Source organism: Engystomops pustulosus, chromosome 1 (assembly GCF_040894005.1).
Source record: "Engystomops pustulosus chromosome 1, aEngPut4.maternal, whole genome shotgun sequence".
NCBI classification, from domain to species: domain Eukaryota; kingdom Metazoa; phylum Chordata; class Amphibia; order Anura; family Leptodactylidae; genus Engystomops; species Engystomops pustulosus.
In genome coordinates this window covers 9,820,434-9,836,250 of record NC_092411.1, presented here as the reverse complement: position 1 = coordinate 9,836,250, position 15,817 = coordinate 9,820,434, and the positions used below count along the sequence as shown (strand labels likewise).

At 44.2% G+C, this 15,817-nt stretch overlaps 1 protein-coding gene across 2 annotated transcripts in view; it reads left to right on the top strand.

Moving 5' to 3' along the window:
• The window catches only part of LOXHD1 (lipoxygenase homology PLAT domains 1), a 176,822-nt gene that overhangs the window by 91,595 nt on the left and 69,410 nt on the right, over positions 1-15,817 (top strand). For both annotated transcript variants that reach the window (XM_072132870.1, XM_072132875.1), the window contains 2 exons: positions 1,267-1,390; positions 4,776-5,026. In XM_072132870.1, the coding sequence (XP_071988971.1) occupies positions 1,267-1,390; positions 4,776-5,026 (375 nt within the window). The remainder of the gene's footprint in view (positions 1-1,266; positions 1,391-4,775; positions 5,027-15,817) is intronic.

Here is a 15,817-nt window from a genome sequence, read left to right as displayed (position 1 = left end):
TAGGGTCTAACTTATTTTGTGGGAAAACCCCTTTAAGGCCACGAGAATTTGGTAGAGATTTTTTGACATGTTCTGTCCCTGGGACATAACATAGGATGTTTGTTTAGTGACCCAGATAAAAGGGAACATTTTAGTTTTTCGCAATGCAGCTGTATTATGCTGGATGTCATGGGTTCTGCTGGACCCATTGGGGCAGATTTACTTACCCGGTCCTGTCGCGATCCAGCGGTGTGTTCAGGTCTTCCAGCATTTCACTAAGGTCGTGCGCCCAATGTCCACCAGGTGTCGCTGCTGCACCGAGGTCCGCCGGAGTTCACCTGGTTCTTCTCGGTGCATTTGAGTGATCGATTTTGCAACACACTTCGTTTTTTAAATTCCGCGTTTTTTCCGAATCCGTCGGGTTTTCCGTCGGCCACGCCCCCGATTTCCGTCGCGTGAAAGCCCGGCTGAATTCGGCACAAAACGGAAAAAGTCGGAAAACCCGACGAAAGTGCGGCCGCGGAGCCCTTAGTAAATGAGCCCCATTGTCTGGACCTTCAGAAGAATACAGCACTTGGGTCCTTCTGAGATCCAGTCCTATAATGAATTCAGGTAAAAAAAAAAAAATTTATCTTTTCCTGGACTAAAAACAACCAAAATTATGAATCCACACATAATGGGGCAGATTTACTTACCCGGCCCATTCGCGATCCAGCGGCGCGTTCTCTGCGGTGGATTCGGGTCCGACCGGGATTTATTAAGGTAGTTCCTCCGCCGTCCACCAGGTGGCGCTGCTGCGCTGAAAAGCATCGGTACGCACTTCAATACACCGAGGCCGGCTGAGTGAAGGTAAGTGCAAGCTCCGCGACACAATTCCCTTTTTTAAATGCGGCGGTTTTTCCGAATACGTCGGGTTTTCGTTCCCCGATGTCCGCCGCGTGCATGCCAGCGCCGATGCGCCACAATCCGATCGCATATGCCAAAAACCCGGGGCAATACAGGGGAAATCGGCGCAAATCGGAAATATTCGGGTAACACGTCGGGAAAAAGCGAATCGGGCCCTTATGACCCCCTATGTTCTCTTCCATATCTGAAACTCGACAGGAGGTAATTATTCACTAATTAGTTCCCTGTTTTGATCTGTAATTATGTATAATTGTATTTCTTCCTCAATTTACAGCCTCTGACTAAATATTTTATATATTTTATAAATTGGTCTTAAGACATTCAAAAAATACCTTCTATACTGTGATTATAAAAACTTTTTCTTCGCCTTTTTCTTATCAGGTGATCATTGAAGACATTGGTAACAAGGCGATCTATGAATTCCCATGCTCTCGTTGGTTCGCCATTGACGAAGATGATGGAAAAATCCAGAGAGATCTTCTTGTGGGGGGAAGTGAAGCCACAGGTAGGATTTCTTTTCATTTCAGTACTTTATAAAACTTTATTTCACATTATCTGGCTCCTTGCCAGCAAAATGTGGTGAGTCCCTGGGGAGGGGCAGCTGCAGCCTGTGTCAGTCTTCTCTCCTCCACATTCATCCAGCTCCAGCAGATGGTGTCCAGGCAAGAGGAATGCATGAAGAGACTCACCATATGCTGCTGGCAGGGAGCCAGGTAATGTGAAACAAAATTATATATAAAGTAGTGAAATAATTTAGAATGCCAACAAAAGCATTTTTAAAATCAGTATAGCATAGGCTATTGGAAGATGCCACCAGCTAAGAAAATGGCATTCCTGGTGACAGGTTCACTTTAAGTTGTGATGTTGGTATCCCCCCAATTTTAAGTGACTGTTGTAGATTCCAAGCAGAAAAAACCTATTACAGAGCAAAGGGCAGTTCAATTCAGGGAACTTAGAGCACAGGAGGACACGCCCCTATTGCCTCGCAAATTTATTATAATTTAAGATTAAGATAGTGTCCGTAGTATAAGTCCCTGGGTAATGGTTGGGGGAACCTGTGATGGTACAGCCATATTCAGGGACCAGACGAAGGCAACGTTGTGCAAAGATAACTCACGGTTATTGATTGGAACTGCAGGCAACGAGCCAAACGATTTCAGAACAGATGCCGGAGGGATTCCGGATTACTGGAGTGGTCATGGAGAGTGATCCTCAGGAGTAGATTCACCAGCCTGGTAGTAGATGCAGGCTGGTATGTAGCTGTGTCCAATACTGGAAGCTGCAGCTTTGTCCTGGGTGTTCTGTGTGTCTGTGCTAGTGGTGCACTGACACTGTCTCCTTCTCTCAGTGTATTCTAAAAGATGAGCTGTGGCCTCGGAGCTGCTCGTGTGGTGACAGAATGTACTCCAAGAGCAAGGCTTAGGCCAAAGAGAGTGAGGTCTGTGCTGAGAAATTGGTGTCAAACGTTCTATGTGCTACGTTTGTGCTGGTTTGTGCAGCAAAAATTTTCGTTTGTGCCACTATCGTTTTTAAGATATTAATGAAAGTTTCTAGAGGTCATCAGAGGTCAACCAGCCCCCCCCCACATTACCCAAACCAAACAAAACTGGTGCCGAACAATTTTGTTACGTTTGTGCTGGTTTATGCTGCTCAAATTTTTGTTTGTGCTGCTTTTGTTTTGAATATATGAACAAAAAAATTAAAGGTCAAAAGTTCAAGCAGCCCACATTAACCGAATCAAACAAAACTGGTGTCAAACATTGGTGCTACGTTTGTGCTGGTTTGTGCAGCAAAAATTTTCATTTGTGCCGCTATAATTTTTTATATATTTATACTTTTTTCCAGAGGTGTGTTTGCTATCTCCCCCTGGTGATCAAACCAGGGAAGTGTCACTAGGTTTGTTTTTTACCAGTTCATCCTAAACACCTTTAACCTATGTAAACACCTGAACATAAATGATAAATGATAGCGGCACAAGCGAAATTTTTGCTGCACAAACCAGCACAAACGTAGCACTAACCTTTGACACCAGTTTTGTTTGATTCGGTTAATGTGGGGGGGATGCTTGAACTTTTGACCTTTAATTTTTTGTTCATTTACTCAAAACAAAAGCAGCACAAACGTAGAAGAATTGTTCGGCACCAGTTTGGTTTGGTTTGGGCAATGGGGTTGGGGGGGGCTGGTTGGCCTCTGATGACCTGATAGCGGCACAAACGAAAATTTCGGCTGCACAATGCAGCCGACACCAATTTTGTTTGATTTGAAGAAGGTGGGGGGGCCGACTTCACTCAGGTTTTGTTGCACCCTGGTCAGGTGGTGCTCACTCTCCAATTACACTCCAGCTTACAGATTGGAACATCCATAGCTCCCAACCGTCCCGATTTTGCCGGGAAAGTCCCGTTTTTCTTACCTCTGCCCCCGTGTGTCACGGATTTTCCCCCCAGGTCCTGCTGTGTCCCGGCGCTGTGTCCGCATAGTAAATACTTTGAAAGCCTGAACTCACAGTACAGAATGGCTTCAGGAGGGAATCCTTTTCAGAGAAGTGTCGGCTTAGCAGAGAGCAGGGACCACTTCATCAGGTCAGATCAGCATCTGTCCATATATGGTCACTGCATCTCCTAGGCTTCCCCAGAGCAGACATCGGGCAGGGAATCCTTTTCAGAGAAGTGTCGGCTTAGCCGGAGAGCAGGACCACGTCATCAGGTCAGATCACCATCTGTCCATATATGGTCTCCAGGGCTTCCCCAGACACAGGCTCTTTATTTAATTAAATTAAATAAAGTTTTGCCCAGGCTGAGATTCGAACCTTGGACCCTCTGCACCAGAGACAGGAGCTTAACTAACTGAGCTATAAGCCCAGTGATACAGAGCTGAGGATTTCTGGTAACTAAGAAGTGTTATCTGCCACTGTTACACTGTGACACAGACTAATGCACTGATATATAGAGAGGGATCTTCTCAGAGGTTATTTATGTTAATTATTGAAACTATTATTATTATTATAAATTTTATTATTTTTATTATTATGGAGATGATTATTAATAATAGTAAAAATAATAATAATAATCTCAATAATAATAATAATAATCTCCATAATAATAATAGTCTCAATAATTACAATAATTTCTGAGAAGATGCCTCTCTATATACCAAGGCATTAAATCTGTGTCACAGTGTAACAGTAGTCATAGTTCTTAGTTACCAAAATTCTACACCTAGAACATCACAGAGGTTATAGCTCAGTTGGTTGAGGCGCTTTGTCATTATTGTACATGGACACTGCAGGTTCTGGGTTCAAATCCCAATTAGGATAATTTTTTTTTTTTTTATTGTGATGATTTTTATTATTATAATATGGCTAAAATTTGGGGCGTGGCCAGGGAGTGATTGGGGGTGTGGCTTAGGGGGATCGCCTTTTTTCCCTCTTTCCCTTTCACAAATGTTGGGAGGTATGGAACATCATTGGATAACAAACATTAAATAGTGTTAACCCTTGCCTGTCCAGGCAGAAGCTACTGCTGCTAATTACCTCTAGATAGCTGTATTACCTCTTAAGTGAGTTGTGCAGGCTCACCTACTGGGGAGACACAAACAAGGGGCTTCTTTGCAAACACTCCTCTGCCTGCACATTGGCAGGGGTGTTGCAATAGGAACTGTAAATGTTGAAATGTACTCCAGCTCCTATCCTAGCATAGATAAGAATGAATGGAGGGTCAGGGGTGCACATCATTTATTAATAGGTACCTGAATCAATACGTCAGCGTTCAGCGTCAACTTCTTTGAACCATAAATATGGAAGGTGATAAAGTCCCTTTTAGAGGGTGTAAAGCTGGGTTACATCCAAGACCTAAAACTTTCTATAGTAACTCTGCCACTTCCCTCCTTACCAGGAATCGTGTATAACGTTTCTATAATGACCGGAGACATCAGAGGTGCCGGAACTAACTCCAAGGTTCACATCATCCTCCATGGATCGAAGGGTTTAAAGAACAGCGGGAAGTTATTCCTGGAAGGTGGAGAGTTTGAACGAGCGAGAATCGACATCTTTAATATAGAGATTGCGGCCCTGCTCAGCCCCCTCAGCAGAGTGACCATCGGGCATGACGGGAGAGGCGTCAGCTCCGGCTGGTATTGTGAGAAGGTCAGTCACTGGGGTCCTGCGCCTTTCCCTGGAGCGTTAAATCAGATCTGTCACTTCCCTTTTAACGGGTCCTATGGTCTGTGGTTTTTTATTTTATTGCATGTGATTAGGCACTCGGATTCTACTTTCTGACCCACAATACAGGACAAGAATGGGGCGAGGCTTATATTAAAAGGAATTGCTAAATATGTTGGTAATATCCCCACCGGGGCCCGACATTGTTGACTAGGGACAGAGTAGCGAGCTTTATGGTGACTGGGCCTCTGGTGTCACGATAGCCTCGTCATAATGTAGGCCTCATCCACACCTGCCAGTGCCAGCAGGGGGCAGCATGACGAGGGGGAGGCCTGGTGACAGTGAAAGTTTATCCAGTGTAAGTGACAGATCCCTGGCAGATGGCAGAAAACAGAAATGTCTACTCCGACTGCAGCAGACAAAGGGCTGGTAACAAACTCCTTCCTCCGAGGGCAAGCAGGGCTCCCAGTCTACTGGTAGTGGCTGCTTAATAGTCCTTTAGATAGTGTGAACAAATTTGACTTCAGATTGGCCGGCGGTCAGCTTTGCCGGCTATGATCTCCTGCGAGCACCGTCGGCTCTGCTGCATCAGCAGCACGACAATCCACATCATGCAGGGCAGCACGGTGGCTTAGTGGTTAGCATTACAGCCTTGCAGCGCTGGGGACCTGGGTTCAAGTCCCAGGGTCAACATCTGCAAAGAGTTTGTATGTTCTCTCCTTGTTTTGCACTCTCTCCTCCGGGTCCTCCGGTTTCCTCCAACACTGCAAAACATACTGGTAGGTTGATTAGATTGTGAGCCCCATTGGGGACAGGGACTGATTTGGCAAACTCTGTGCAGCGCTGCATAATCTGTGTGCGCTATATAAATAAAAGGAATTATTATTATTATCATGCAGTTCTGTGGTAGCAAGAGACTAAGGCAGTGATGGCGAACCTATGGCACTGGTGCCAGAGGTGGCACTCAGAGCCCTTTCTGTGGGCACTCAGGCAATCACCAGAGAAGAGTCCAGTTATCTTCCTGCAGTCCCAGACAGCCCAGGACTTGCTGTGCACAGAGCTATTTTAAAGTGACAGCGCTACCTGGGACTATTTTCTGCTTTATTGGTGTCCTCAGGTGCTGGTGTTAGGGTAGGATTCAAGACATCCTCTTTTAGTGTGCGTTGGCTGCGTGTTTCTAATCAATAAGCATGCGTGCACATCGTAAGAAATTAATTCAGACACATTTGCTGATTTAAATCTCACTCATGCGATCATGGCCATGGCAAATCTGCACTGCTAGAACTTTATTTGGTTTCACAAAACTATATAGAAATTATGGAAGAAGCAGAAGGGGCGGAGAATTCCCAGCTCGTGTAGTCTCTTGATTGGAGAACTTCCTTGCTGTTGCTTATTGACGTCAGGACTGAAATCTTGTTGACATTCTTTAGCCTTAATTGTTTTCGTTATGATTACGAGGCCGGCGCCATCTTATAATGAAGTCTCTGTTACAATGATTTTAGGAAAATAGAACAAGTAGAAATGACAGGATTTGATCTATCATCTAGGTTTACCTTAACAGTCCCCCCTAAATCCTGGAATTTCTCTCGGCTACTCTTAGTCTAGAAGGACCTATAGATCTGCCCATATGTGCATCGTTCTCCTCTTCACCAGTTGGATGACAGCAGACCCCTGTTGGGTGTGCCCCCATTTAGTGGACTTTCACATATGGGAATCAAATCTCTACTCTACCTCTCCCTACTCCAGGGGCTGCTTGATATGTTTCAGGGGTGGTTGATCTTAGAGGGATATCGTCATTATGCAAATTTAGGTAACTTGAGTAAGGGGTCTTTGGCTTGTCTAACTACTGATACCCATGATACTTGGTGGACTTGATGAGGGGGACCACATAACACATAATAAGTGACAAGAGCAAAATCACAATCCCCAATATCACCCCCACTTACAGGAAACCCTTCCAATCCCCCATCCACAAAGTGAAGGATATAGCGTCCACTTCCGAGTTTCTCTTGGGTTCCCTGGACAGTCCTTCAATCTCTTCAAGTGCATGGGTAATGGATCCATAGGGGGCGATGTCATCTGGGATGTACATGTAACAAGCCACTCCCACCATCTTACAGACTCCTCCCTTCTCAGCAAGGATCATGTCCAAAGCCGTGCGGTTCTGGAAAGCATCTCAAATATAATCACAAATCTCTGTTGATTACAATAAAAACAATTACCCAACCAACATCTTTGCTCATAGCTATCTGGGGAATAATGGACTCTAGACCTGCCCATATCTGATTGTGGGCCTTGTACTCATCTGGGACCCCCCTAGGTGCTCCCACTGTATCTATATAAACGTTGTCATATAGGTGCTTCTCTCAGACCTCCAGAATCCTTTGGGATTCTCTACCTTTTCTTATGTGTCCGATCAACCTTATCCCTGGGGATCACGAGGAAGGGATGCACAAATCTTATCACAGTACACTCACCTTCCCAGCCTCTAGACCTGACTCTCCTATCCCCACAAATCCAGTACACATCAGACACTGCTAATACAGGGTTACTTGTGCTGTCAATGTTAAAGAAGGTCATTGTCTTCTTGCTCCAACCGTAGGTAAAGTCTCCTACCCTGGGGGCATCCTGGTCAGCCCTATAGATACAGTGATAGTCATGGTTGGGGTGTCCCTGAGCATACAGTCAGTCAGAAGAGACCAGCTAGCAAGAAGAATAGGTTAATCTGCAATAGAAAGTGTGGAAGCATGCCGACTTCCCTCTAGCTTCACAGACGTGGCACTGGTCAGCAGGACTTGGAAAGGACCATCATAGCGAGGCTAAAGACTCTCTCTCTGGTGTCTCTTCACCACCACGTAGTCTCCAGGCTTCAGGTTATGCGTCCTGAGGTCTCTGTTTGGATCTGAAAAAGGAATCAGAAACACTTTTGTCGACCTTTTTCAAGGCCTGGCTCAACTGTATGGCACATTCCACCTGGTTTCCTGCCATCATCTCTAGGGTCTGTGGTAAGTAGGGGCTTAGTCTGGGTGCACGGCCAAAAAGTACTTCAAAGGGGAACAATCCCATCTTTCTGTTAAGGGTGTTCCTATCTGAATGGTGGGCAGCAGGAAAGCACTAGCGCCATGGTTTCCCTGTTTCTTCCATGGCCTCCTGGATCTCTAACTTAAGAGTGCAGTTTAAAGTATCTCAAACGCACCACTAACTTGGGAAGGGTAAGGGGTGTGCAGGGCCTGTTCTACACCCAGGAGGGACAAGGTTTCAGGTCTTTACCTGTCCAGTGAAGTGGGTTCTGCGACCGGACTCTATGGTCTCTGGAAGTCCAAACCTGCAGAAAAATCTCACTCACCAACTTCTTGGCTGTAGCTCTGGTAGTAGCCTTGGTCACGGGAGAAGCTTCTGGCCACCCTGGAAAGAGATCAATGCACACAGGCACGTATTCCTACATACCACTTTTTGGTAGCTGGATAAAATCCATCTGCAGTCTCTGGAAGGGATACAGCAGCTTGGGTGTCACCTTCTGTGGGGACTTTACCACCTTACCCGGGCTGTGGCGGGCACAGACTATAAAGGCTTTCACTAGTCTAGTGACAGGGGTAGTAATACCCGGGCAAACCACTTGCGGTTTATGAGCACTAGCATGGCCATTTGGAATATGTGTGTGTGTACGTGGGCTACTTGACTTACTGTCGGGTGCAGGGCTCTGGGCAGGCACACCCTCTCTCCCAGCATCCAGGTCCCATCTGCATCTGGTCTCCAGCTCTCCTCCACACTCCCTTCACTTCTGATGACTCGCAGGCCACCAGGGACTGGAACACCTGTGGATCAAACTTTTAGCTCAGAACTCACCGCTGAGACTTCAGGACAGTCTCTGGGCTCCATCTGTGCAGCTGCCTTCGCCATCCCGTCAGCCACATACTTGCCCTTGGCTTGTGGAGTTACCAAATTGTGAGTGCTTTAACTTTTACTATCCTCACCTCTTGTGGAAGTAAGAGAGCATCCATGAGCTCTTTAACCAGCGTGCCATGCTTAAAGGGGGTCCCTGCAGAGGTGAGGAAATCTCTAGCCTTCCATATGGGTTCATAGTCGTGTTTAGACCCCAGAACTATACCTTGAGTATACATGTTTGTCCTTTTACCTTTCACCAGCTGTAGCGCTTCCCTGAGTGCCGTCACTTCACCTCCTGCGCTGACCTGTGTGGAGGGAGTGGTTCTGCTTGTACTACCTCATGTGCGCCACGGACCACTGTATATCCAGTGTAGAACCGTCTGTCTTCTCTTGCAGACCTGGAGCCATCTATGAGAAAAAACTCAACATCTGGGTTAATCACCCTTCTCTCCCCCCTCTCTGAATCCTGGACGACTGGTGATACGCCAAATGAAGGATTCAGAGCTGTGCACCTTATGAGTGTATCCTGGGGCATCAGGAGTGCACACTGGAGTCTGAGCTGTCTAGCCTTTGCTCAGATGCTTGGGCTGTACTTGGGTGAGGACACTGTGCAAGGTATGTGGGGTTTGCACTGTAACTGAGTGATCTAGGATCAACTCACTGGCCTTGGTGAGCAGATTGCTGGCTGCAGCTACTGACACATGAGGGGCTCCCCTCACGACTGAGTCTAACCGGGCCTAATAACGGGCCATTGGGGAGGCCACCACGTTCCTGGGCCAAGAAACCTGTGGCTTATATACTCAGTGCAAAATAAAATAAATGGTTCAGTGGCATGTGCCTAGGGCCGGGGCAGACAGGATTTGCCAGCTTAAGGCTATGGAATGCATCAATTGCCTCCTGACTAAGGGCAAATGGGGAAGAGGCAATGCAGTCAGAAAGGGGCAACATCAGGCTGGAGGCAGCAGACCTTATCCCAGGCCTGCAGGAGCTGGCCAGTCCTAGAATCATGTGCAGAGGCTTAGGGCCTCAGGGCAGGGGCATATTCTGGACTGCCAGCTTTCTTTCCTCTGTCAGGTGTCTGCCTGGGGCTGAGAAGCAGTGGCCTAGGAAGACCACCTTCTCCTGGCAATACCGGAGTTTGTCTCTGGAAACCTTGTAACCCTTCTGGAACAGAAAACACATAAGGTCAATACATGCATCCTGGCAAACAAAAACAGTAGGTCCTCCGCATACTGGAAAGGAGAACATCCAGTAAGGGGCTAGTCTGCCAGTCTACTCCCTGTAGGGCCGTGGGGTATTGGCTGGGTGAGTTTTACCCCCCTTGTGGGAATCTACATCAGATATACTGGAATACTGAACTGGTAAAGGCAAATAGGTCCTGGCAATCTTCATGCAGGGGCACAGAGAGGAAACATTTGCCAAATCAATAACCGTGAATAATATATCACTCTCAGGGACTGCTGCCAGTTTGGGCTAGGGACCACTGGGCTTAAGTACACTCATTGGCAGCTTGGAGGTCATAGACCATCCTACATGTATCCAGCTGTTCTTTCTGGGTCTTTTCCTTGACCGGGAATGGGCTAAAATCATCATCGGGCTAGCAGTGGAGAGTCACACATCAGTTCTACAATGAAAGGCACTAACTCTGTTTGGGGGGGCCGTTCAGAAGGGGGACTGTTCTCGCTGACATCCCTGTCCATTACCACCACCCCTTGTCCTGCCCTGTTGGGGGCGTCTCTGCCACTCACTATAGTAATGTCTCCTCCCCACCGTGGAAAACACGCCCACTTGGGTCGGTCGGTTGAGACTATTGGAAATGTTGTCAGTGTCACTTTGCCGTGGTCTGTGAAACTGGTCTCTGTTTCCCTCTGGCTTTCAGTCACAATCTTATCAATCCCTGTATACGCAAATCTGGTAGAGATGTCTCCAGTCCGTTAACACCTTTGGTAACAACCCACTACACTGTCAGGTCATTCCCCATGTGTCCCAAAGCTGCAAACCGTTCCCATGGGAATCTTCCATTACCGTGTGCGTCTCCGCTTTATCTCATCCAGACATATAGGATTCTCTTAACTATCTATAAACTTCTAGCCAGACTCTAACATCTCAACAAAATCCAGGTACACTTATGTTGTTTTTTAATCAAAAAGGAACAAAAGTGTACCTGGATTTTGTTGAGATGTTAGAGTCTGGCTAGAAGTTTATAGACATCTGCGTGTCGGTTAGAGGTTTATCAGAAGGTCCCCGCTTAACGATCTCCCTTTTTCTCCTAATTCCTGTCAAATCCCCAGACACCCGTTCTTTACCCGTTCTCCTATTCTGGCGGCCTATGTTTGGCGGGCAAACATCCGTCCTTTTTCTCCTTATTCTGGCGGCCTATGTCTGTGTGCAGACATCCGTCCTTTTTCTCCTAATTCTAACGGCCATATGTCTGATCTTCACTGCGGCTTCGCTACACTCCTCTCTATATGAACTTCGAACGTCCTCCCCCTCCCTTTCTGTTCTGGCTCAGCAAAGCGCATACACACAGCAGCCAAGGCACTTCTCATACAGAGCTATATAACAATTCAGACCCCGATGCAGGACACCAGGTGGCTATACATATTTACCCTCCAATCCCAGCTGTCTACAGCTACAGGTATCACCACTCCCCGAGTCACAGGCAAGTCACAGGTTAACATATGTTATCTGAAACTTACCGTGATCGTGGGCTGATCAGACCCAGTCGGGAAGTGGTGACCCCGAGGCTGCAAACGGTGCTGGAACGAGGGGGCGTCCTGGTCATCCTGATCGCAAAATCTCAGCAGTGCCTCCAATGTTAGGGTAGGATTCAAGACATCCTCTTTTAGTGTGCGTTGGCTGCGTGTTTCTAATCAATAAGCATGCGTGCACATCGTAAGAAATTAATTCAGACACATTTGCTGATTTAAATCTCACTCATGCGATCATGGCCATGGCAAATCTGCACTGCTAGAACTTTATTTGGTTTCACAAAACTATATAGAAATTATGGAAGAAGCAGAAGGGGCGGAGAATTCCCAGCTCGTGTAGTCTCTTGATTGGAGAACTTCCTTGCTGTTGCTTATTGACGTCAGGACTGAAATCTTGTTGACATTCTTTAGCCTTAATTGTTTTCGTTATGATTACGAGGCCGGCGCCATCTTATAATGAAGTCTCTGTTACAATGATTTTAGGAAAATAGAACAAGTAGAAATGACAGGATTTGATCTATCATCTAGGTTTACCTTAACACTGGTATCAATGAAAACTGTGACAGAGAAGGGAGTATAAATCACAAATTAAATTTCTGTGTTGGCACTTTGCGATAAATAAGCGGGTCTTTGTTGTAGTTTGGGCACTCGGCCTCTAAAAGGTTTGCCATCACTGGACTAAGGCTTTATTCACACGACTCTGAGAGGATGTATGTACATCGGCAAGCTTACGGCCGTACATACGTCCACCAATGGCCGGCTATGGGCGCACGGTGCAGTTCGTACCACTTCGTACACGGAGAAAAGAGGGGACCTGTCCCCGTGTTACGGCGGCGTGTGCCATACATCGCTATGGAGAGGGGAAGGGTCATCACTCTTCCTCTCCATCGCAGCGAACGTATGCGTAAATGTAGCCTAAGAACTGACTCCAAAAGGACCTAGATCTCCAGAAGGAGCTTGTATTTATAGATTTGCTCTGTCTAGACAGTTCTGGGCTGACAACCAATGACAGCCTGCCAAGCCTCAGGAAAGATACAAAAAGTTACTTAGTCAATGTTAACAAAGCCAGCCAGATCCCTCATCCCAAATATATTTCTTCCTCTCTTTTGTAATAAAACGCCAGACCCCTAAATTAATCCCCAGATCAGATCGATTAAATATAGAACAAATATTTGTTTTTTTAATCAACTCTTTATTTTAATTTTCAGAATAAATTTACACATATGCGACAGCCCCTAAGACCACACCCTCATTTTACAATTAGATCCAAAACATACAATCAGACTCCTGTATAAATATCAAACCCCAAACCATAAATCATATTCAGATCCTAAATAACATCTTCCCAATATAGTTAAACCCTCAATATTAATATAAATCTTTAGACCTACCAAGTATTTTCTAACCTCCGATTACAAAAGTATTCGATCCCTAAATCAGACTCAGACCTTTTATACATCTCTTATAAATGTTACTCCTTTATCATGATTAGGCCTCAGATTTAAACCTAAATTAAATTCAGACCCCAGACCAAACCCTCGTATTAACAACGGGCCCCCTTAATCTATATAGAACTCCTATATTACTAATGGACCCCAGATTAGACAGTTCTACCAAATAGATCCACAGAAATGCCTGATGGCACAGGTTGGAGAACAAAATCCACAATGTCACCCTTCAAGAAATGAAACAAACAAATAAAAATCTAAAACCAAATGTTGGAGCATATCAGACACAAGGCTTTGGTTTGAAAAATCTCTTTACAGAGCGGCAGTCCCAGGAGTCATCTGCACTCTGTCATCTCACACATTGCCCTGTCTGTCCTGCCTCTTGTTCAGACATCAATCCTGTCTTTTTGTTCTGTCAAAAATTATTTTAGAAAAGCATCTAGAGTACCCTGCCCCGATCCCCTATAGCCCCCAACGAAATGCTATCCATTATCCCTGAAAGGCTGCAGTCTCTCATTTATTGACTTTACAAACACGATTATAACAAGTATAATACTTACCCCTATATACAAGAATATAACTACTATAGTACTGCCCCATATGTACAGGAATATAACTACTATAATACTGCCCCATATGTACAAGAATATAACTACTATAATACTGCCCCCTATGTACAAGAATATAACTACTATAATACTGCCCCCTATGTACAAGAATATAACTACTATAATACTGCCTCCTATGTACAAGAATATAACTACTATAATACTGCCCCCTATGTACAAGAATATAACTACTATAATACTACCCCCTATGTACAGGAATATAACTACTATAATACTGCCCCCTATGTACAGGAATATAACTACTATAATACTGCCCCCTATGTACAAGAATATAACTACTATAATACTGCCCCCTATGTACAGGAATATAACTACTATAATACTGTCCCCTATGTACAAGAATATAACTACTATAATACTGACCTCTATGTACAAGAATATAACTACTATAATACTGCCCCCTATGTACAAGAATATAACTACTATAATACTGTCCCCTATGTACAAGAATATAACTACTATATTACTGCCCCCTATGTACAAGAATATAACTACTATAATACTGCCCCCTATGTACAGGAATATAACTACTATAATACTGTCCCCTATGTACAAGAATATAACTACTATAATACTGCCCCTATGTACAATAATATAACTACTATAATACTGCCCCCTATGTACAAGAATATAACTACTATAATACTGCCCCCTATGTACAGGAATATAACTACTATAATACTGCCCCCTATGTACAGGAATATAACTACTATAATACTGCCCCCTATGTACAGGAATATAACTACTATAATACTGCCCCCTATGTACAAGAATATAACTAGTATAATACTGCCCCCTATGTACAAGAATATATCTACTATAATACTGCCCCCTATGTACAGGAATATAACTGCTATAATACTGCCCCCTATGTACAGGAATATAACTACTATAATACTGCCCCCTATGTACAAGAATATAACTACTATAATACTGCCCCCTATGTACAGGAATATAACTACTATAATACTGCCCTCTATTTACAGGAATGTAACTACTATAATACTGCCCCTATGTACAAGAATATAACTACTATAATACTGCCTCCTATGTACAAGAATATAACTGCTATAATACTGCCTCTATGTACAAGAATATAACTACTATAATACTGCCCCCTATGTACAAGAATATAACTACTATAATACTGCTCCCTATGTACAAGAATATAACTACTATAATACTGCCCCCTATGTACAAGAATATAACTACTATAATACTGCCTCCTATGTACAAGAATATAACTACTATAATACTGCCCCCTATGTACAAGAATATAACTACTATAATACTGCCCTCTGTGTACAGGAATATAACTACTATAATACTGCCTCCTATGTACAAGAATATAACTACTATAATACTGTCCCCTATGTACAAGAATATAACTACTATAATACTGCCCCTATGTACAAGAATATAACTACTATAATACTGCCCCCATGTACAAGAATATAACTACTATAAAACTGCCCCCTATGTACAAGACTATAACTACTATAATACTTCCCCCTATGTACAAGAATATAACTACTATAATACTGCCCCCTATGTACAAGAATATAACTACTATAATACTGCCCCCTATGTACAAGAATATAACTACTATAATACTGCCCCCTATGTACAAGAATATAACTACTATAACACTGCCTCCTATGTACAAGAATATAACTACTATAATACTGCCCCCTATGTACAAGAATATAACTACTATAATACTGCCCCCTATGTACAAGAATATAACTACTATAATACTGCCTCCTATGTACAAGAATATAACTACTATAATACTGCCCCCTATGTACAGGAATATAACTACTACAATACCGCGCCCTATCTACAGGAATATAACTACTATAATACTGCCCCCTATGTACAAGAATATAACTACTATAATACTGCCCCCTATGTACAAGAATATAACTACTATAATACTGCACCCTATGTACAAGAATATAACTACTATAATACTGTCTCCTATGTACAAGAATATAACTACTATAATACTGCCCCCTATGTACAGGAATATAACTACTATAATACTGCCCCCTATGTACAAGAATATAACTACTATAATACTGCCCCCTATGTACAGGAATA